The sequence below is a fragment of the Glycine soja genome, chromosome 11 (assembly GCF_004193775.1).
Source record: "Glycine soja cultivar W05 chromosome 11, ASM419377v2, whole genome shotgun sequence".
NCBI lineage: Eukaryota > Viridiplantae > Streptophyta > Magnoliopsida > Fabales > Fabaceae > Glycine > Glycine soja.
The window spans coordinates 25642319-25666395 of NC_041012.1; the positions used below are offsets into that span (position 1 = coordinate 25642319).

Below are 24077 nucleotides of genomic sequence, written 5' to 3' on the forward strand. Positions count from 1 at the left end.
GGCTCATTTAGCTAATTTGATGTTTTTAATCTAATTTCAGGAATTAATGAAACATTGGGCTTAATCCGGATTTTGGTTGTGGACTTGAAGAGGGCAAATAAAGCAGCGCTTACCTTAGTTAATTTCTAATTAGGAAATTTCGCAATTTTATTTTATGTTGTTCAGTGTTTATTTCGTTTTGGGCCAGAGTATTGTAATAGGGCCCAGTGACTTTAAGTGACTCTTTTTAAATAGATGCCTTGGGATTCGTGCAGGGCATTCTATTCTGTTATGCTATTTTCATTATTCAGAGCTTTGGTTTTAGGTTTTCACGTTTTTCTGTTCCCTTGTTACAGTTTTCGTTCTTAATGCAAATTTCCGTTTTCTGCTTCTAATTACGAGTTCATTCTTGCTTCTTCTTCTACTTTCATTTACGTTTCTGTTCATTTATGTTTCTGTTCATTTACGTTTATGTTCATTTACGTTCTTGTTCATTTACGTTTCTGCTTCATGCTTCATTTGCGTTTTCTGTTTGAATCCATGGAAGGCTAGATTTTCTGGTGTTGTTTCCTTTTGAGGACGAAGCCCAACTCTCTTTGAGGTTTCATTTGTAATGTGGTTTCCTGGCAGTTTTCCCTTCACCAGTTATCCCAATTTCGTGAATATTAATCAGTGCACGCTTCGTGTTCGATTAATTGCCTCTGAGCCTAACTTGCGTTCATGCTTAATGGATGAAGGGCTAACTGGTGTATGTGGTGCCTAATCACGTATTGAAAACCCTAAGTTGATTTTCGCTTAGTAAATTGAAATAGGGTTGGATTAAGTGGTTGACTGTTAGGGACGAATTCTCCATAACCCAGGATAAGAGAGTGGCTTCTGAATCAGAGGAAACAACCCATTTTTAATATTAGTAGTTTCGTATTCCATTTTATTTGTTCTACTCTTTAATTACCAAACAACCAACCCCCCCCCCCCCATCGTTACTGTTACTGCAAGTATATTATGAACATTTGGCTTGTCACTGCTCGTTGGGAAATGACCTAGGATCACTTCCTAGTTACTGCATTTTCATGTTTATTTGATTCGGGTACGGCCTCGATCAAATTTGGCGTCGTTGCCAGGGAGCAGTGTCCAAAGGTTCATAATAGCTAGCTAGTGTTGTGTGTTTAATCCTTTCGTGTTTTATGTTTAATTGTTAGTATTGTGTTAGTATGTGTGTTAGTGTTGTTTAGTGTCCTGGTATTTTGTTTAATGTGTGTTCTGTTTCAGTTTTCCCATTAAGCGTTTCCCCTGTTTCAGTCTTGGGTGTTTTGTTGTGAAGATTGTGCTTGAAAACAGAGTAGTAGTAGAAATCAGCTTGCGGAAAAACAGAGTAGTAGTAGAAATCAATTAGAGACGGATTTTAGCGACCACCTATGCTGAATTATTTGGGATTTTTTGTTTTAGTAGCTAGGGTTGTTATTTTTGGCTGAATTTTTTTGTGGTAACTTCTTTTAATCCATATTTTGTGGGAAAAATAGCTAGAGCCTTTAGTTTGGTCAGATTTGAAAGTTCCAAAAAACTAGCAAATTTTGTGTTTGTCAAAACTTCGAACGGCCATAACTTTTGCTCCGGTTATCAGAATCGCAATTATTATATATGCATTTGGGGTAGAAAAAAATTTCCTACGCCGTGCAGCCTGCCATAGGCCGGCTGAGGTCTCCATCGTCCAAAAAAAGCGATTCTGTCAAAAGTTTTTTATTTTTCAAGTTTTATTCACTTATTTTTCTTAACCTACCAATTTTAGCTTTCATAGTTAGACTTTGAATTTTTGTCTCAAATTTTTTGTGCTATCTTCTCATCATTTTATAAGGTTGCTCACAAAATTTCAAGTCATTTGGATATCATTTGAGGGTAGCTGTAGTTCAAACCTACACCTTTATTTACATGACAAGGCAACTAGTTGTGTGCATGCTGAATGTAGTGTATGACTAGAGGCAATCCATCTGACTTACAACCCTTTGATCCTGAGATAGATAGGACATTTCATAGATTAGTTAGGCATCATTTTATACCTTTTGATCATTCTGAGCATTCCATAACTGGTGAATCTGTGCATTCTGTTATTGGTGATTTTGAACATCCTGATCTTGAGCATTATAATTTTGAGCATTCTGATTCTGAGCATTCTGATTTTGCACATTCTGAGAACATGGCACAACCTCCACCTCGTGAGAGGACTCTAAGGGAAATGGTTGCACCTGATTTCACCTATGAAAGCTTGTGCATCCAATACCCTGATGAGGATGTCCCATATGTTCTTAAAACTGGACTGATTCATTTGCTTCCAAAGTTTCATGGGCTTGCAGGTGAAGACCCACACAAACATTTGAAAGAATTTCACATTGTCTGCTCCACCATGAAACCCCCAGATGTCCAAGAGGATCACATATTTCTGAAGGCTTTTCCTCATTCATTAGAGGGAGTGGCAAAGGATTGGCTGTATTACCTTGCTCCAAGGTCCATCACGAGCTGGGATGACCTTAAGAGAGTATTCTTAGAAAAATTTTTCCCTGCTTCCAGGACCACAACCATCAGGAAGGATATCTCAGGGATTAGACAACTCAGTGGAGAGAGCCTGTATGAGTACTGGGAGAGATTTAAGAAACTATGTGCCAGTTGCCCCCACCATCAGATTTCAGAACAACTTATTCTCCAATATTTTTATGAAGGACTCAGTAATATGGAGAGAAGTATGATAGATGCTGCCAGTGGTGGAGCCCTTGGAGACATGACTCCTGCTGAAGCCAAAAATTTAATTGAGAAGATGGCCTCCAACTCCCAGCAGTTTAGCGCCAGAAATGATGCCATAGTCATTAGAGGAGTGCATGAGGTAGCTACAAACCCATCTGCATCATCTGAAACTAAGAAGCTTGAAGGAAAACTGGATGCGTTGGTCAACTTGGTAACCCAGCTGGCCTTGAATCAGAAATCTGTACCTGTCGCAAGGGTTTGTGGTTTGTGCTCCTCTGCTGACCACCATACAGACCTTTGCCCTTCCATTCAGCAACCTGGAGCAATTGAGCAGCCTGAAGCTTATGCTGCAAATATTTACAATAGACCTCCTCAACCTCAACAGCAAAATCAACCACAGCAGAGCAATTATGACCTTTCCAGCAACAGATACAACCCTGGATGGAGGAATCACCCTAACCTCAGATGGTCCAGCCCTCAGCAACAACAACAGCAGCCTGGTCCTTCCTTCCAAAATGCTGCTGGCCCAAGCAGACCATACATTCCTCCACCAATCCAACAACAGCAACAACCCCAGAAACAGCCAACAGTTGAGGCCCCTCCACAACCTTCCCTCGAAGAACTTGTGAGGCAAATGACTATGCAGAACATGCAGTTTCAGCAAGAGACTAGAGCCTCCATTCAGAGCTTAACCAATCAGATGGGACAATTAGCTACCCAATTGAATCAACAACAGTCCCAGAATTCTGACAAGCTGCCTTCTCAAGCTGTCCAAAATCCCAAAAATGTCAGTGCCATTTCATTGAGGTCGGGAAAGCAGTGTCAAGGACCTCAACCCGTAGCACCTTCCTCATCTGCAAATGAACCTGCCAAACTTCACTCTATTCCAGAAAAAGGTGATGACAAAAATCTACCTAACAATTTCTGTGCAGGTGAATCTTCTTCCACAGGTAATTCTGATTTGCAGAAGCAGCACATTCCCCCTCTTCCATTCCCTCCAAGAGCAGTTTCCAACAAAAAAATGGAAGAGGCAGAGAAAGAGATCTTGGAAACGTTTAGAAAAGTAGAGGTAAACATACCTCTGTTGGATGCAATAAAGCAAATTCCAAGATATGCCAAATTCTTGAAGGAGCTGTGCACTAATAAGCGGAAGCTTAAAGGAAGTGAACGAATTAGCATGGGCAGAAATGTCTCCGCATTGATTGGTAAATCTGTTCCTCAAATTCCTAAAAAATGCAAAGATCCAGGTACATTCAGCATACCTTGTATTATAGGGAATAGTAAGTTTGACAATGCCATGCTAGATTTAGGAGCCTCTGTTAGTGTTATGCCTCTGTCGATTTTTAATTCTCTATCTCTAGGTCCCTTGCAGTCAACTGATGTGGTAATTCATTTAGCTAATAGAAGTGTTGCCTATCCTGTTGGTTTCATAGAAGATGTCTTAGTTAGAGTTGGTGAACTGATTTTCCCTGTTGATTTTTATATCTTGAATATGGAAGATGGATTTTCTCAAGGATCAGTTCCCATCATTCTAGGCAGACCCTTTATGAAAACTGCTAGAACTAAGATAGATGTTTATGCAGGCACACTGTCCATGGAGTTTGGTGATATAACTGTTCATTTTAATATTCTGGATGCTATGAAATACCCATCTGAAGATCTTTCTGTATTTCGTGCTGAAATAATTGACCATGTTGTTGATGAATACATGACTGATCTTTATTCTAATCTGCATGCCTCTCACTCTTCATGCATTGAGTCTGAAATTGTACTTGATCATATGTCTGAATTTGATGCTGAGAGTGAATCTGAGAGTGATATTGATTGCATGCCTGGTGGTGGTGTTTTACCTCTTGAGATTGATTTTATAGAGTCAGATAGGACTAACCATGTTTCAGGAAGTACACATACCTCTGACGTTCTTTATGAGGTAAAGGCTGAGAAACCATCTCCTTCTACCACTGTCCAGCCGACCACACCAGAATTGAAGCCTCTGCCATCAAATTTAAAATACGCTTACTTGGATGATAGCAAGAGTTTTTCAGTGATTATATCTGCCTCCCTTGCTGATGAGCAAGAGGAGAAGTTGTTGTCAGTTCTCAAGAAGCATAAGAAGGCTATAGGCTGGACCCTGGCGGACATTCCTGGTATTAGCCCATCCACATGTATGCATCGAATAAATTTAGAGGATGGAGCTAAACTAGTAAGACAGCCACAGAGAAGACTCAACCCGGTGATTCTTGATGTAGTGAAGAAGGAGATAACCAAGCTTTTGCAAGCTGGAATCATTTATCCTATCTCTGACAGCCAATGGGTGAGTCCCGTTCAGGTAGTCCCGAAAAAGACTGGCCTCACAGTGATCAGAAATGAGAAGGAGGAGTTGATTCCTACTCGGGTGCAGAACAGTTGGAGAGTCTGCATTGACTATAGGAGGCTGAACCAGGTTACCAAAAAGGACCATTTTCCCCTGCCATTCATTGACCAGATGCTTGAACGCCTGGCAGGTAAATCCCACTACTGTTTCCTTGATGGTTTTTCTTGTTATATGCAAATTACTATTGCTCCTGAGGATCAGGAAAAGACCACATTCACCTGCCCCTTCGGCACTTCTGCTTATAGGAGGATGCCTTTCGGCCTGTGCAATGCCCCTGGTACCTTCCAGCGGTGCATGATTAGTATTTTCAGTGATCTTTTAGAAAATTGCATAGAGGTGTTTATGGATGATTTCACTGTATATGGATCCTCTTTTGATGGTTGTTTGAATAGTTTGGAAAAAGTTTTGAATAGATGCATTGAAACTAACCTTGTTCTAAATTTTGAAAAATGTCATTTTATGGTTGAGCAAGGTATAGTTTTAGGCCACATTATTTCCAATAAGGGTATTGAAGTAGATCCTGCAAAAATTTCTGTTATTTCACAATTGCCTTACCCCTCTTGTGTGCGAGAGGTGCGATCTTTTCTTGGTCATGCAGGATTCTACAGGCGCTTTATAAGGGATTTTAGCAAAGTAGCCCTTCCAGTGTCCAACTTGTTGCAAAAGGAGGTGGAGTTTGACTTTAATGACAGATGCAAAGAGGCTTTTGATTGCCTCAAAAGAGCGTTGACTACCACCCCCATCATCCAGGCACCCGATTGGACAGCCCCTTTTGAGCTTATGTGTGATGCATCAAATTATGCATTGGGGGCTGTCCTTGCTTAGAAAATTGATAAATTGCCCAGGGTGATATATTATGCTTCTATGACTTTAGATGCTGCCCAAGCAAATTATACTACTACTGAGAAAGAGCTTCTAGCCATAGTTTTTGCTCTTGAAAAATTTCGATCTTATTTGCTTGGTACTCGCATTATTGTTTATACTGACCATGCAGCTCTAAAGTACTTGTTGAAGAAGGCTGATTCTAAGCCTAGGTTGATCCGATGGATGCTCTGGCTCCAAGAGTTTGACTTGGAGATCCGTGATAGGAGCGGAGCACAAAATCTAGTTGTTGATCATTTGAGTTGGATCGAACGTGTCTCTGATGCAGATTCACCTATTCGGGATGATTTCCCGGATGATCATTTGTATATATTGTATAGTATTTCTGACTCTCTTTCTACTCCCTGGTTTGCTAACATTGTCAATTATTTAGTTGCCTCTGTTTTTCCTCCCTTAGCATCTAAGGCCCAAAAAGATAAGATTAAAAGTGATGCTAAGCATTTTATTTGGGATGACCCCTACTTGTGGAAATTGTGCAGTGATCAGGTCATTAGACGGTGCATTCCAGATCATGAGACTGACTCAGTCCTGCAGTTCTGTCATTCTTTTGCACCGGGAGGTCATCTGGGTGTTCAAAGGACAGCTCGCAAAGTGCTTGATTGTGGTTTTTATTGTCAGAGAGCAGGAAATACACTTACATGGCGACAACAAATGCCTCAGCAACCTATGCTATTCTGTGAGGTGTTTGATGTCTGGGGTATAGATTTCATGGGTCCTTTTCCTGTCTCTTTTGGTTATGTTTATATTCTCCTTGCAGTTGATTATGTTTCAAAATGGGTGGAAGCCAAGCCCACTAGAACTAATGATGCTAAAGTTGTCGCAGACTTTGTCAGGTCTAATCTGTTTTGCAGGTTTGGAGTACCTAAAGCAATTGTTAGTGATCAAGGAACCCATTTTTGCAACAGGACAATGCATGCCCTGCTTAAAAAGTACGGGGTGGTACACAGGGTATCCACACCAGACTAATGGACAGGCAGAAATTTCTAACAGGGAAATCAAGAGAATTCTAGAGAAGATTGTGCAGCCAAGCAGGAAAGATTGGAGTACCAGGCTTGATGATGCTCTCTGGGCACATCGGACTGCCTACAAAGCACCCATAGGAATGTCTCCTTATCGGGTTGTCTTTGGAAAGGCATGTCATCTTCCAGTGGAAATTGAGCACAAAGCATACTGGGCAGTGAAGACTTGCAACTTCTCTATGGATCAAGCTGGCGAGGAAAGGAAGTTGCAACTGAGTGAGTTAGATGAAATCCGCCTAGAAGCCTACGAGAATGCCAAGTTCTACAAAGAAAAGACCAAGAAGTTCCATGATAGCATGATTGTTAAAAAAGACTTCGTGGTTGGGCAAAAAGTGTTATTGTATAATTCTAGGCTTGGACTCATTAGTGGTAAGTTGAGGTCTAAGTGGATTGGTCCTTTTGTTGTTACTAATGTTTTTCCTTATGGTACAGTTGAGATCAAAAGCGACTCCACAAACAAGAGCTTCAAGGTCAACGGACATCGATTTAAGCCATTCCTCACGAACCCTTCTTTAGTGGACGTAGTGGTGGAAGAGACTTCCTTACTCCACCCTACTCTTCCTCCACCATGACTTAGGGAGTTTTTCTTTTCCTATCTCCTTCTTTGCTTTTATTACACTTGTCCGATTCTCTTTGATGATTTAATTGTTTTTAATCTGTTAATTGTGCTACATTGAGGACAATGTGTTGTTTAAGTATGGGGGGGGGGGGGAGTGTTCTTTGGTTTTGCTAGTTTTGTTGGTTTTGTTAATTTGTTAGTTGTGTTAATTTGTTAATGTTGTTAGTTTCGTCGGATTTTCAGTTTAATATTTTGAGTCAATTTCGTGTGCACGTACGACTTTGCATGTTTTTCTTTGAATTATAGGATATGTTCAAGAAATGGGTAATTGTTTTGAAAATAAAAGTTCTTGACATTTTGTGACTTGAAATCCTTGATTCTTCTCTACATGTCATGATAGTTTTGAAAGCTCAATTTGAAAGTGATGATTTTACCTTTGTGAGAATTTGAGCCATCCATCATTATAATCATTTGGTGTGTTTTGCCCCATTGATTGCTTGCACAATAGCCTTGGCTTGATTCTTGTTGATGCGTCCAAATTCACATGCATATTTGGAAATCATTAAGGCAATTTTGTTCTTATAAGCTTCTAGCCAAATGGACTTACCTTGAATTAATTCCTTTGATAGCCCTTTTGAGCCTTGTTTCCCTTTCCTTGTTTTGAAGCTCACTACAAGCCTTAAGTGAAAAACCATGATATTACCATATCCTTAAGGAATTTTGGAGCTTTGGAATTGTTTTGGGAATAAGTGTGGGGGGTTTTTGTTTCATTGGACAACTTGTTTTGTTGGCTATGCTTCATGATGTATTTTGGGCCATACTTAATGTACATTGTATATTGGTTAAATGTTGGACGTGCTGAATGAAATGTTGTTTCTCAAAGGCTAAAGACTAAAAAAAAAAAAAAAATTCGAAAAAAGAAAAAGAAAAGCAATAAAGTTGAGTGAATAAGATCTTGAATGGCACAAGAATGATGAAACTCTTGGTTCTACTCTTCATGTTTAATTTTTATCTTTACTTCTTTTTATTTTCTTATTTTTTTCTTAATATGCACTTATTCCCCTTTGCTCCTCTATTCCTTTGGGATTTAGCCACTTATTCCATATTTCTCCATACCTTGTCCTTGGCCCCATTACAACCTTAAAAGACCGTTTGATCCTCATGTGCTTGAAGGTAGAAGAAGATGTCTAATTAGGAAATTTCGCAATTTTATGTTGTTCAGTGTTTATTTCGTTTTGGGCCAGAGTATTGTAATAGGGCCCAGTGACTTTGAGTGACTCTTTTTAAATAGCTGCCTTGGGATTCGTGCAGGGCATTCTATTCTGTTATGCTATTTTCATTATTCAGAGCTTTGGTTTTAAGTTTTCACGTTTTTCTGTTCCCTTGTTATAGTTTTCGTTCTTAATGCAAATTTCCGTTTTCTGCTTCTAATTACGAGTTCATTCTTGCTTCTTCTTCTACTTTCATTTATGTTTCTATTCATTTATGTTTCTGTTCATTTACGTTTCTGTTCATTTACGTTCTTGTTCATTTACGTTTCTGCTTCATGCTTCATTTGCGTTTTCTGTTTGAATCCATGGAAGGCTAGATTTTCTGGTGTTGTTTCCTTTTGAGGATGAAGCCCAACTCTCTTTGAGGTTTCATTTGTAATGTGGTTTCCTGGCAATTTTCCCTTCACCAGTTATCCCAATTTCGTGAATATTAATCAGTGCACGCTTCGTGTTCGATTAATTGCCTCTGAGCCTAACTTGCGTTCATGCTTAATGGACGAAGGGCTAACTGGTGTATGTGGTGCCTAATCACGTATTGAAAACCCTAAGTTGATTTTCGCTTAGTAAATTGAAATAGGGTTGGATTAAGTGGTTGACTGTTAGGGACGAATTCTCCATAACCCAGGATAAGAGAGTGGCTTCTGAATCAGAGGAAACAACCCATTTTTAATATTAGCAGTTTCGTATTCCATTTTATTTGTTCTGCTATTTAATTACCAAACAACCAAACCCCCCCCCCCATCGTTACTGTTACTGCAAGTATATTATGAACATTTGGCTTGTCACTGCTCGTTGGGAAATGACCTAGGATCACTTCCTAGTTACTGCATTTTCATGTTTATTTGATTCGGGTACGGCTGTGATCAAATGGCATCATTGGTGCAACAAGCATATTTTTCAAAAGGAAAGGTGTCTCTCCTCTCTATCTATCCCTCTCCCTCTGTATCTATGTATCTATCTATGAAGCTGTTATGTATGGGTCTGTTTTAGTGCCCATAAACTTTTTGAATATTCTTAGGTTATTGTTTCATCTTACGGAACACTAAAGTAAACACGAAACAACTTTGAAGACTCATACTTCGTAAATGTTTGTGTTTTACTGGCACCTAATTGATTAGTTGTTATTCACATATGCAATTAGATTTGGCATCTTTAAAGGGACTTTAAGATTTAAAGTAAGTTAAAATTGTTTCAACAATACAATACATGATGATGACTGTTAAGAATTACTATTTAATTTTATTCTCATCATATAATGGCATGTTTATCTCATAAGCTCTATGCTTATTTTCAATTTTTCCCATTCCTCAAACTCTGTCATATGTGCTACTATTGAGTTTGTTTGTATGTTTAGTTTCCTCAAACTCTGTCAACCCCACATTAAGAACCTTGTCATTTAATGTAAAATTTAGTTTCTTTTTTCTTCAATCCCATTTTACATGTTTTAATAGATTTGACATACATGAATGCATAGGATATCAGTCTATTGAACCTGACTAATCATCCAGTGTTGTTAAGATTTGCACCTTGAGTTGAGTTTCTTAATCATTGGATTATGTCTTTCATTCGGATCATACCATCCCAAAGGGATATATATTGGAGACATGAAATTAGCGGCCTTTGATGTAGCTCCCTGTGGAGCTTGTAGGCCTTGGATCTTCTTCATCAATGGAGTCATTTGCTTCTTGAGGTCTGATTGCAGCGGAATGGAGAAGGAGAAAGATGATTGGAGATGCCACTTCAAGGAGAAGATGAGTCTAGAAGAAGCTCACCACCATAGGAAGCCATGGATAAGAGCTTGAAGGTAGAAGAAGATGAATGGAGGGAGAGGAACAGAAGGAGGACGAAATTTAGTGCCTCAAAAGAGGTCTGAACTTTGAAGTTTAATTCTCAAATGATAAAAGTTTTCAAAAACACACACACATGGCCTCTATTTATAGCCGAAGTGTCACACAAAATTGGAGGGAAATTTGAATTTCTATTCAAATTTCACTTGAATTTGTGGAGCCAAATTTTGGAGCCAAAATTTCACTAATTATGATTAGTGAATTTCAGTTATAGTTCAGCCCACTAATCCAAGATCAAGTCCAAGATTCTCCACTAAGTGTGCTTAGGTGTCATAAGGCATGTAAAGCATGAAGGACATGCACAAAGTGTGACTATATGATGTGGCAATGAAGTGTAGCAAGCAAATGCTCACCCCCCCCCCTCTAAAATTTAATTGGATTGGGCTTCTCCCAATTCAATTAAATTTATTTCCCAACACACACATCAAATATTCACTTAATACATATGAAATTACAAAACTACCCCTAATACAAAAACTAGTCTAGGTGCCCTAAAATACAAGGGCCGAAAAATCCTACATTTCTAGGGCACCTTACCTACATTATGGAGCCCTAAATACAAGGATAAAAAATAATGAAATCCTAATCTAATATGTACAAAGATAAGTGGACCCAACCTTGGCCCATGGGCTAAAAAATCTAACCTGAGGTTCATGAGAACCCTAGGGCCTTCTTCAGCAGCCCTAGCCCAATCCTATTGGAGCCTCTTGTAGAAGCAAAGACTTTGACTTTGATGTTTGGATGATGCCATGTGATCATGCGCTTCTCAAGTTTAATTCAAGACAAAAATCCAAGAAATTCAAGATGCATCATCAAAAAGATCTCTAGTGATTTAGGAAGGGAATTCCAAGTTGAAACAGCAAGAGGTTTGGCCAATGAATTTAAGCAAAAATGTTTTTACAAGAGAATTACTCTCTGGTAATCGATTACCAGAGGATATAATCGATTACCAGTGGCCAAAACACTTCCTGAAATGTTTTTTTAAAATGATTTTGAATATATTTTAAGGCATGTAATCGATTACATGACGATTGTAATCGATTACCAGCAGCTGAAAATATTTACAATAGTCATTAGAAATTTGAATTCAAATCTTACAATGTGTAATCGATTACACATGTATGGTAATCCATTACCAGCAGTTACAAAATGTTTTGATTCAAATTTTAAAGCCTGTAATTGATTTCACAAATCTTGTAATCGATGACCAGAGGAGAATTTCAGAAAATAATTTTCAAGAGTCACATCTGTTCAAATAATTTTTTAATGGCAATCAAAGGTTCATTCATATATGACTTAGAACACAAATTTGCTCAGAGTTTTTTAGAACAAAAAGGTTTTATTCTCTCAAAAGCAAAATCATCTTATCCTCTTAGAAATTCCCTGGCCAATACACTTGCAATTCAATAAGGAATTATTTGAGTGCTCAATTGTTCAATCTATCTCTTTCAAGAGAGATTTCTTCTTCTCTTCATCTTGTTTCTAAAAAGGGATTAAGAGACCGAGGGTCTCTTGTTGTAAAGCAATCTGAACACAAAGGAAGGGTTGTCCTTGTGTGGTCCAGAACTTGTAAAGGGCTTTTGGAAGATAGTGGAACTCTCAAGCGGGTTGCTTGGGGACTGGACGTAGGCACAAGGGTGTGGTCGAACCAGTATAAATCTGAGTTTGAATTTTCTCTTCTCTTAAACTCCTTTATTTATTATTGCATATTGCTTCTATTCAATAAGTTTAATTTGCATAATTATTTAGGAATTCATTTTAAAAGAATCTTGGGTTTTGGGTTAAAATCAAAATAGAATATTAATTAGGAGAAAGTTTGTGATATCTTAATTCAACCCCCTCCCCTCTTCTTAAGATATCTGAGGCCACTTGTCTAACAAGTGGTATCAGAGCTTCATTCTTGTATAAAGTTTAGAAGCTTCAAGAAAAATGACCTCATCAAACTCTTTATTTCCTAAAGGGAATTCAATAAATAGGCCTCCTATTTTCAATGGAGTGGGTTACCATTACTGGAAAACCCGTATGCAAATTTTTATAGAGGCAATAGTGTTAGACAAGTGGCCTCAGATATCTTAAGAAGGGGGGGTTGAATTAAGATATTCCAAACTACTTTCCCAATTAAAAAATCTATTTCACTTTTTATTCAAGTTATGAATTCCCTTAATGACAATCTTCTTAAATATTGATTCAAATAAAACAATTTGAATATGAATATAAAGCAATAATAAATAAAGGAGATTAAGGGAAGAGAAAGTGCAAACTCAGATTTATACTGGTTCGGCCACACCCTTGTGCCTACGTCCAGTCCCCAAGCAACCCGCTTGAGAGTTCCACTATCTTGTAAATTCCTTTTACAAGTTCTAAACACACAAGGACAATCCTTCCCTTGTGTTTAGAGTTCCTTTACAACAAGAGACTCACGGTCTCTTAATCCCTTAGAAAATGAGGAGAAGAAGAAGAATAAATCTCTCTAGAAAGAGATGGATTTTACACATTGAGCACTCAAATAATTCCTTAATGAATTGCAATTGAATTGGCCAAGGAATTCTTAAGAGGATAAAATGATTTTGCTCTTTGAGAGGATAAACACTTGTTGTTCTGAAAAACTCTGAGAAAATTTGTGTTTAAGTCACATATATATAGACCATTGGTGGTCAAGAATAAAGCCTTTGAAAAGTTGTGACTCTTAGAATTATTTTTCTGAAAATCCTGTTTGGTAATCGATTACAGGAATTGTGTAATCGATTACAGCTTTTAAAATTTGAATTAAAACGTTTATTAACTGCGGGTAATCGATTACCAAAATTGTGTAATCGATTACACAGTCTAAAATTTTGAATTCAAATTTCAGTAGCTGTTATAAAATATATTTGGCCACTGGTAATCGATTACCAGAGAGTAAAACCTTTGAAAAACACTTTTTAATTAATATTACTTGGCCAAACCTTTTGCTAATTCAATTAGGAATTCCCTTCCTAATTTACTAGTGATCATCTTTATGTTGTGACTTGTAATCTTGAAGCATTGTCTTGAATTTAATCTTGAAAAGCCCATTTGCATCAATTGCATCAAATCATCATGATCATCATCAAAACACCAAAGGCATTTGCATCTATAAATAGATTTAAATGTTTGGGATGCAATAGAAGTACGGCCTTATATTCCCACCATGGTTGCTGGAAATAGAACAATAGAAAAGCCTAGGGGAGATTGGAGTGTGGAAGAAAGAAGACTAGTACAATACAACTTAAAAGCTAAAAACATAATTACATCCGCCCTAGGAATGGATGAATACTTTAAGGTATCAAACTGTAAAAGTGCAAAGGATATGTGGGATACCCTACAAGTAACACAACAGATGTTAAAAGATCTAGGATAAACACATTAACTCATGAATATGAACTATTTAGGATGAATGCAAATGAAAGTATACAAGACATGCAAAAGAGGTTCACACACATAGTAAATCATCTTGCATATTTAGGGAAATTTTTTCAAAAATGAATATCTCATAAATAAAGTATTGAGATGTTTAAGCAAAGAATGACAACCTAAGGTAACAGCCATTACTGAATCACGAGATTTATCTAACATGTCTCTTGCTACACTATTTGGAAAGTTACAGGAACACAAAATGGAATTGTCGCAACCTACCCTTTTGCGGGCGAGCGAGGCGAGGCTCACGGGTGCGTCTTCCAAAGGAGGAAAATGCGCGGAGTCGCCACCAACGTTTATTTGTGGAAAACGTCGGAAAAACTGAAGGAAACCGGTCATAAAGAATATTCCAGATTTGGGAGTTGTATTTACATTTGAGGAAGGTATTAGCACCTCTCACGTTTATCCCAAAGGACAACAGCCTTAATTTTAGAATTGTGTGAAATTGTGTACCTAAACTTTTATTTCTTTTTTATTTTTGAGGTCGACAAAAGCGGGGCTCTTGCTCCTACGTACCCTCCATCGAAGAGGAAATCAGACCTACGTAGTTCTTTCTAAAGGGCAAATCAAGCGATTCTTTTTACTTGGAAGGAGGTCCTTTTAAGGCATTGGACCTTAAAATGACCCATTTTTACTTGGTGAGAAAAATTGAGGTATCGAACCTTAAAATCTTTTTTTGTGATTTTTTGCGGACGAGCTTGACTTTGCAAGTTGATTTTAGCCTTAGTTTCACTTTAGTTATTAGTCAATTCAATTAAGAAAGAGAAATCCCAAAGAGAAACGTCCGGTTGATTTTTTTTGGTTTATTTTACTAAAAGATATTTTTTGATTATTATATTATTATTTTACCTCTTTTTGATTTCCAACGTGGTTACGGCATGACCGAACGGTCGGATTTCATTTTAACAGAAATTAACGGATATTACAAATCAAATGATCGGTGGAAATTTATTTTATTTTTTGATTAGGCGAGAAAATGACTTAAGTAAATGACTAAAGCACGTCAAAAAGGGGTACGGAAAGTAAATGAAATGAGAATAAAAGTACACGAAATAAATGGGGACCACCAAGGGTACATAGAATGAATTGAAAAGTTTGATTTCGGGAACTTACCGATTGAAGACCGAAGAACGACGAAGAACGAACGACGAACGACGAAGAACGGTTGAGAATCTTCACAAAATCACCTACGGAAACGTTACGGAAGCGCCTCGGCTTGGATTTTCTTTACGGAAACAATTTTCCTCACTCATTTTAAGTGATTACGAAGTACTAGAAGGGTTGAACCCTTTTCTTCTTCACTCCTCCCTCTATTTAAAGGAAAATAGGGGAGGATCTTGCCACCCAGCTCGCCCAGGCGAGCCAGGTTGCTTCCTCCAGAAGCAACCGCCTTCTGGAGGAACATTCTGGAGGGCCCAAGTGGGCCTGGTTGCTATTTGCACCCCCTTTTTTTACTAAATACAACCCCCTTTGCTTTTTTGGTGATTCTTTTTCCGTAACGTTATGAAACTTTACGAATTTCGTAACGATACTTGTTTTCTTTCTGTAAGGTTACGGAACCTTACGGGCCATGTAATTACTCCTTTTTTAGCTTTCGGAATGTTACAGAAACTCACGGATTGCGTAACAATACTTCCTTTTGATTTCCGGCATGTTACGGAATTTCACGGATATCGTAACAATGCTTCCTTTTGATTTCTGGCATGTCTCGGAACTTCACGTATTGTGCAACAAAGGGTGCAAAGTACCTTGAAGCGGTCAAACAAAGGTTGCATGCCATCAAACAATGATCCCCGGACGAAATTAGGGTATGACAATTGCCCCTCTTTACTTACCTTTTATCGGAGATAAGAGGAAAGCAAAGATAAAACACTGATTTCGTCCGTCTTCGCCCTTTCCGTGATTAGTCTATGACGACTTCCGTCTCTCCTTCTTCTTTCTCTGCACAACACAAAACAAACACAAACAACAACAAAAAAACACCAATAACATAAGATACACATATACACATGTTTGGTGAAGGAACCAATCGGGAAAATAACAAAAAGCAATATTTCCCAATCACCGGAGGCTCCGCGCTTGATAACGGAGGACACATGAACAGCGCTAGGCAATCAATTCATGGGGCTCCGAATAGGACGGTGGAGGATACACGAACAGCGCTAGGCAATCAATTCGTGGGGTTCCAAACTCGATGGTAGAGGATGCATGAACAACGCTAGGCAATCAATTCATGGGACTTTGAATAAGATTTGAGGGTGGAGGATAGGCGAACAGCGCTAGGCAATCAATTCGCGAGGCTCCAAACTCGATGGTGGAGGATGCATGAATGACAATCAATTCATGGGGCTCCGGATAAGATTTGATGGTGGAGGATAGGCGAACAGCGCTAGACAATCAATTCGTGGGGCTCCAGACTCGATGGTGAAGGATGCATGAATGACAATCAATTCATGGGGCTCCGGATAAGATTTGAGGGTGGAGGATAGGCGAACAGCGCTAGGCAATCAATTTGCGGGGCTCGAGACTCGACGGTGGAGGATGCATGAATGACAATCAATTCATGGGGCTTCGGATAAGATTTGAGGGTGGAGGATAGGCGAACAGCGCTAGGCAATCAATTCGCGGGGCTCCAGACTCGATGGTGGAGGATTCATGAAGGACAATTAATTCATGGGGCTCCGGATAAGATTTGTTGGCAGGACCGAATGGTCCACCGGGTTTTTTCACCTAAAAAAGCGAACATGCTTTAGCAAGGAAAAATAAATCATTCGTGAGAGCACCATATCTTAGAGAAACAATACACCCATGCCAAAAGTAATTTTCCTTGTAACCAAAAATGAAGGGCAGGATGGCAACATTTAGCTTTTAAAAGAACATTCAAGGGAAACATCGGGTCAAACTGAAACTTGGATTAAAATCACTCATAGTGTATAAAAACTCCCACAGGTAAGTGTTTTACCCTAATCCCAAATCATAACTGCACCATGACTTTATTTTGCACATGATTTCCTATAGAACCAAAAGATCACACGCACGATCACGGATTAATAGGATTTTCTCAAAGGTAGTGTTTTGGAGAGGAAGTTGGGTGTTTCGGTCTTTTCCTCTTTGTTTAGGTGGGGCGGGATATCACCAGTTGAGAACGACTTTGAATGGCAATCCCAAAGGAACAACCACTTTAAAAATGGGTTTTCTCTTTGCCGGCGGTTATTTACCTCGCCGAAAATTTATTTGGTCCGAAGATCTCCTGTCCTCTTTCTTGCTTTCCATTATTGATCGGGAATTATTATGTTTTCCTCCGATCTTTTCCTTTTTACTTTCTTCCGATCTTCGACCGGGAATCCTTCCTTTCCTTTTCTTTCTTTTCATTTCTTCCTTTCCGATCTTTGTTTAGGAATTCGGGTTTTATCATTCGTTGTTTGCTCTCCCTTGAGGAGATTCTGCTGTCCTTTTCTTCGGGGGAAAGGATGAGGATTCTTTTCATGGGCCAAGGTTCAAAGTAGACTAAGGTTGTGTCTCAACATGGTCTTTTCATCGTGCGAGCCCGATTTTGATATCTGGGGCAAAACAAATTCGCGTGTCAAGGTGTCGGTCTCGGGTTGAATTTCCATATTATTTCCACGAGGCACGCGTAACATTGATGATTTGGGAACAACGTGCAAAATTAGTCATGGCTACAACTAGGTGGGTACTCAAGCATCCAGTTTATGGCATTGTGATACTTAGGCTTGGGATTTACACAAGTAGACCCAATATTTCCAAATCATGTTCTTTCATCGGTTCAATGAATCCATCCATTCTTATCTCAGTTATTCCAGAAAATAAACTCTTAGCGTCAGTCCCTTGTTTCCAAAAGATATGTTTGCTCTCTATGAATGATTTATGCTTCCTATGACCATAACATGCCGACCTTTGAGGTCTTTCTTTCTTTTTCTTTTTGTTTCATTTTTTCGTTTGCAAAAACTATACATCCATCGTTATCTATGAGAAGAACTTTTTCTTTGTACACCTACATCCCTATACACGACAAACTTTTTCTGTATACACACGTATCAAAAACTTTTTCTCTTTATATCAACACGGTCTATATAACAACTCTATTCCTGTTCAAAGACTTCTTTTTCGTTTTTTAACATACACTCGTGGTTTATACAAAAATTTCTTTATATACACTCGTTGCTCACACAAAAGAATTTCTTTTCACGCATTATTTACACACACACAAAGTCTTTCCATACATTTTTTTTTTACATATAAAAACTCTTTTCTTTTCTTTATATATAGACATGACATTTGTTCACAACGCCTCTTTCTTTTTTTATATTATTGGTGTTATCATGATTTTTGTTCATTTTATTTTTAGGACGATGGTCCTAAATGAAAACTCTACACAGTTATGGAATTTCAACAAACATTATCGACAATAACGAAGTAAACACTAACGAAACAGTCCAAACAAAACGTATGCACAAAACAAAAGACGATCGAAAAAACAAAAAAAAACGTTAGTCCCTCAAGTCATAGAAACAAGATACCATACAAATGATAAATGATGGAATATGCGAATTTGGGGATCCCACGGTCATGTGGCTCCGCATGCCACCGGACTCTTGGGTCACGGTAACAAAAGGTGGGGTGGTCGATAAAAGTAGGGCTTTTGCTCCTACGTATCCTCAATTTGTGATGAGGAAATCAGACCTACGTAGTTCTTGATAACTGTGAGGCTAAAATAGTCTCGGTGTTTTCTTCACTAAAATGCGAACACGCTCTAGTAAAGAGACAAAACTTCCAATTGATCAAAGCGACATATGTTTTTTTGGATGAAAAACAATGTGTCTATCGGGGAAGGAGAGTATGCTGATGAAATTTTCTCATGAGATTTTGGATGTTAGCATTTCGTTTCTAAACGACCATTTAGAGGAAACACTGGGTTCAACAAAAATAGAAGAAAATCACTCAAAGTGTATCAACCTCACACAGGTTAGTGTTTTATCCTAATTCCGAACCATAGATATGTCATGACTTGATTTTGCAAATCATTTCCTATCAAATCAAAGATTACATGCGTGATCATGGATCAATAGGACTTTTTTTGGGAATGGTTTTTAGGTGGGGAATTTGGCTTTAAGTGTTTTTGCCTTTTCCTTTTCTTTTTTTGTTTAGTGCGGGGTGAGAAAGTCGCTAGCGCACAGGATTTTGGTTGACAATCAAAGGGAGAGGACCACTTTAGGTCGTGGTTTCCTTTTTTCTTGTTTACTTGGTGATAATTCTATATTGTTCAGATATTGTCTGGCCCAAAGACCTTTCTGCATATTTCTTCTGTTTTCTTCCGATCTTTGATCGGGAACTTTCTTTCTTTTCTTATTTTTTTTTGCTTTCTCCCACTCTTTGATTGGAATTTTCCTTTTCTTCTTCTTATTCTTTTTTTTTGTTTTCTTCCGAGGGCAAGGTTTATGATAAATTGGGATTTTGGCTCAAGGCTTGTAGAATGGCTGGTCATGATATATGTCAGGGTTTGGCCAGCGGTTTGGGGATAAAGGGGATGTCCCACATTATTTCCATGACACACATGCAACGATGATGATTGGGAAATTTTATGCAAAACTGGTCATGCATGCACCTGTGAGGACACTCAAGCATCAAGTTTTTATGGTTATGAGACACTAGGGCTCAGGATTCATTTTTCCTATTTAAGTCAACCCAGTGTTTCCAAAATATGTTCTTTTATCAAATCATGCATTCATCCAAGTCTATTTTGGGCGTTCGGGAAAATTTTCACAGCATTCACCCTTCAGGTGCATACACATCTTTTTTCAAAAACTGGTTATGATTAGTCAAAAAAATTTTCAAAGAAAAGCTGGAAGTTATTTCTTTTCAAAAGCGGGCTGGCTTTTTATTCAAAAGATATATTTTTGTTCTCTTTTTGTTTTTGTTTTTGTTGTGTTTTTTTTTTCATGAGGTATTTTGCTACCTAAACATGTGTATATTTTTGTGAGGTATTTTTGCTATATACATGCGTATCCAAGGTATCTTGCTACCTAAACATATATATATTGTGAAGTATTTTTTTGCTACATACATGCATATCTAAGGTATTTTCACTACCTAAACATACGTATATATATTTTGGTGAAGTATTTTTTTGCTACATACATGCATATCTAAGGTATTTTCACTACCTAAACACACATATATATATTTTGCGAGGTATGACTACCCTCCGAGCTTGTGCTTGTTTTATTTAAATTCCTAGGATCATGAGCAACTAGGTGTGTCCTACTATGACTTGAGAAACAAAAGTGATCAAATAACAAGCAGAGATTTAAAAGGTACTAGGTTGCTTCCTAGTAGCGCTTCTTTAATGTCTTGAGATGGACGCCTTATGACTTGTCGGTCACTGACCCAGTACTTTGCTTACCTTTGGCTTTGGACTTGGTCGGCTGCTGGTTGGCCATGGGTCATAGGCAACGTACTAACTTCTTGTGGATGAGCTGAGGGGCTTTGGAGGTGGCGACGGTGCGTCTGTTGCCCGCTGCCGGCCATCCCCAGGCTACTGTGGTGTCTTGCCCTGCGCCTGCCTGGGGGCGCATTACTTCTTGATGAAAACCCGGTTAATGGGGGCCTAATGACCTTGTTGGGGGCAACAGGCTCTCTATGGAACTGACAAAGGCCCGTAATCAGAGTTGGAAACCCCAAGACCCTGCTGGACTTCTTCGGGTCCACTGGGTGTCTTACGGGCGCAATCCCTGCAAACAATAGATGACATCAGAAATCAGTTGAGCGATGTGCATACTTACCTATGTCATGATGGTGTGACCTTGCTGGGGGGAATGGGCACCCTGTAGGACTAACAGAGGCCTGTAACCAGAGCTGGAAACCCCAGGGCCCTGTTGGACTTCTCCGGGTCCACTGGGTGTCTTTGTGGGCGCTACCCCTGCAAATAATAAATGACATCAAAAATCAGTTTAGCCATATGCATACTTACCTATGTCATGATGGTGTGACCTTGCTGGGGGGAACGAGCACCCTGTAGGACTGACAGAGGCCTGTAACCAGAGCTGGAAACCCCAGGGCCCTGTTGGGCTCCTCCGGGTCAACTGGGTGTCTTGTGGGCACGATCCCTGCAAATAGTGGATGGCATCAGAAATCAGTTTAGCCACATGCATACTTACCTATGTCATGATGGCGTGACCTTGCCGGGGGGAACGAGCACCCTGTAGGACTAACAGAGACCCGTAACCAGAACTGGAAACCCCAGGGCCCTGTTGGGCTCTTCCAGGTCCACTGGGTGTCTTGTGGGCACGATCCCTGCAAATAGTGGATGGCATCAGAAATCAGTTTAGCCACATGCATACTTACCTATGTCGGAACGACACAGACCAACCGATACTTCCGTAGGGGGAGATCGGCATTGCGGTCGTTGGGCAGAATGTTGCTAAGTAGCAACGTCATCTATATCTGTGTAAAAGTGGTCATGTTGGTGCACATTGTCATACCCTAATTTCGTCCGGGGACCTTTGCTTGATGACATGCGACTTTTCTTTGGTCCTTGTGAGGTGCTTGGCACCCATCATTAGGCAATTTGTGAAATTCCGGGACGTGCCGAAAAACAAAAGAAAATATTGATGCACAATCCGTAAGGTTCCGTGACACACCGGAAATCAAATGGAAGCATCGTTGCATAATTAGTGAGGTTCCGTAACATTCCGTAAGTCAAAAAAGGGATGATTATGTAATCCGCAAGGTTCCGTAACATTACGGAAAGAAAACAAGTATCGTTACGAAATTTGTAAGTTTCCGTAACTTTACGAAAAAAGAATCACCAAAAAAAGGGCAGGGGGGTGTACTTAGTAAAAACGGGGGTGTAAATAGCAACCAGGCCCACTTGGGCCCTCCAGAAGATTCCTCCAGAAGGCTGTTGCTTCTGGAGGAAGCAACCTGGCTCGCCACCAAAAGAGAAAAAATATAAAAAGGGTATAAAGGATATAAGGACATAAAAGGGAACGTAAAAATCAAAGTCATGTTTGCACATTCGATTAAAGGCTGCCGTCCCTTGTGACAGACGTGTGGGGTGCTAATACCTTCCCCGCGCGTAAATACAACTCCCGAACCTTTCACTTAAAAGTTTGTAGATCGCGTCTTTTCCGGTTTTTCCGACGTTTTCCTCAAATAAACGTTGGTGGCGACTCCGCGCGTATTCCTTTCGTGGAACACGCATCCCGCGAGTCACGCGTCGCCCTCCCGCCGAAGGGTAGGTTGCGACAGTTGGCGACTCCACTGGGGACTATTTTTAGAGAGTTAGGCCGTTTAATCTTGTGCAATGTTTTATCATGACTTTCTCCTTTGTTGGTTTCCCTTTATTTTTTATGTTCTTGTGAATATAAACTCTTTGTTGCTTTTAGTGCGTTTTAAAATGTATGCATGAAGTAAATATTTATTCGTTTGATGCACACAAACACCAACACTATTTGCACACATTGTGAGTGAAAAAGGGCCCTATACCCGGGTTCATGGGAACATAAGGAGTGGAGGTGAATCTGTGATCATGCTAGGTCTCCGACTTGCTTGATTACAGTGAACCCTCATCTAGAGCTTTTCTCTTTGAAAACTTATTGTTGCTAGTAGTCCCTACTGCTGCAATATGTTTTTCGAAGGGGATGATACCTCTAGAAACCATCAAGAGAGATATGACTACCTTGGGGATTATTGCTAAAAGCCTAGTTAGTTCTCTCCCTTATAGGTCCTTTAAATAGGGGCACGAAGCAAACACGCTGCGTGCCATTTTTTCACACTGCCATGCATAAGTATCATGTACCCTTTTGCTTATGTTCAGTGAATATTGTCATACTATGTACATTCCCGTATTGCGTCTTTTGCATATGCATCGCATATGGGTTCTGTCTTGATCCCCTCTGTAAACAAACCAACGGAGGGTCCGTGTCGCCTTCTTAAAAACGTATGTTGGGGCACTTTGCTACCCCTAGACGTTGTATCTAAGAAGGGGACAAATTCCTCGGACCCCCGCATTCCTAGATTGCATCTGTGTCATATGCATTCCTTCATGCATTTATCTATTCCACCCATGAGATATCGGAGTTTTGATTTGCACTAGCTTTTTGTCTCACTTTAGTAAGCATGGAGACAAATCAAACCGGCAAGAGGTTTTACCAAGTCAAGGTTAAAAGCCTAGATACCACCAGCATCAAGTAATTAGGGCGGTTGATGGAACCTCTCCAAATGCAAGCCTTCCGCAAGACTTACGGAAAGATCTTAGAGTTAACCATAGTAGAGGTATCCATAGAAGCCATTGCATCACTCACCCAATACTACGACCAGCCTTTGAGATGCTTCACATTCGGAGACTTCCAATTGGTACCAACCATTGAAGAATTTGAGGAAATTCTAGGGTGTCCTCTCGGGGGAAGAAAGCCATACCTTTCCTCCGGGTGTCTCCCCTCTTTGAGCAGAATTGCAACTGTGGTCAAGGATTCAGCAAGAGGTTTGGACCGCATAAAACATACTCGGAACGGCATAGCGGGCCTACCACGGAGGTACCTAGAAGACAAGGTGAGGGGTATGGCCAATCAAGGAGATTGGGTCCCGTTTATGGATGTGTTAGCTTTGCTAATTTTTGGGGTTGTCCTCTTCCCAAACGTGGATGGTCTGGTGGACCTAGCAGCAATTGACGCTTTCCTTGCATACCACCATAGCAAGGAAAGTCCGGTGGTAGCTGTCTTGGCAGATTTATTCGACACGTTTGATCGAAGGTGCGAAAAGAGTAGCTCACGGATCATCTGTTGCTTGCCCGCCCTCTGTGTTTGGTTGGTTTCGCACTTGTTCCGGCAAGACACAAGGCATCCATGTCCGCTCCTGAGCCATCGCTCGTGTACTGAAAAGAGGAGAATAGATTGGGACCAGCTTTTGGCCGGGATAGGAGGTAGAACAATCAGTTGGTTCCCCCGATGGAAGGAAGGA

At 39.6% G+C, this 24077-nt stretch overlaps 1 protein-coding gene and 1 non-coding gene across 2 annotated transcripts in view; one reads left to right on the forward strand and one right to left on the reverse strand.

Annotated features, from left to right (window-relative positions):
• Positions 1-2284: 2284 nt before the first annotated feature.
• LOC114373109 overlaps positions 2285-24077 on the forward strand; it is a gene marked incomplete at its 5' end in the record, with an annotated part of 55346 nt that continues 33553 nt past the window's right edge. Inside the window, 2 exons of the mRNA XM_028330650.1 lie at positions 2285-3175; positions 3395-4411. Coding sequence (XP_028186451.1) covers positions 2285-3175; positions 3395-4411 — 1908 coding nt within the window. The remainder of the gene's footprint in view (positions 3176-3394; positions 4412-24077) is intronic.
• On the reverse strand, positions 2549-2655 carry LOC114377778. Its single transcript, XR_003659213.1, has one exon. It is a non-coding gene; the product is annotated as a small nucleolar RNA R71 (small nucleolar RNA).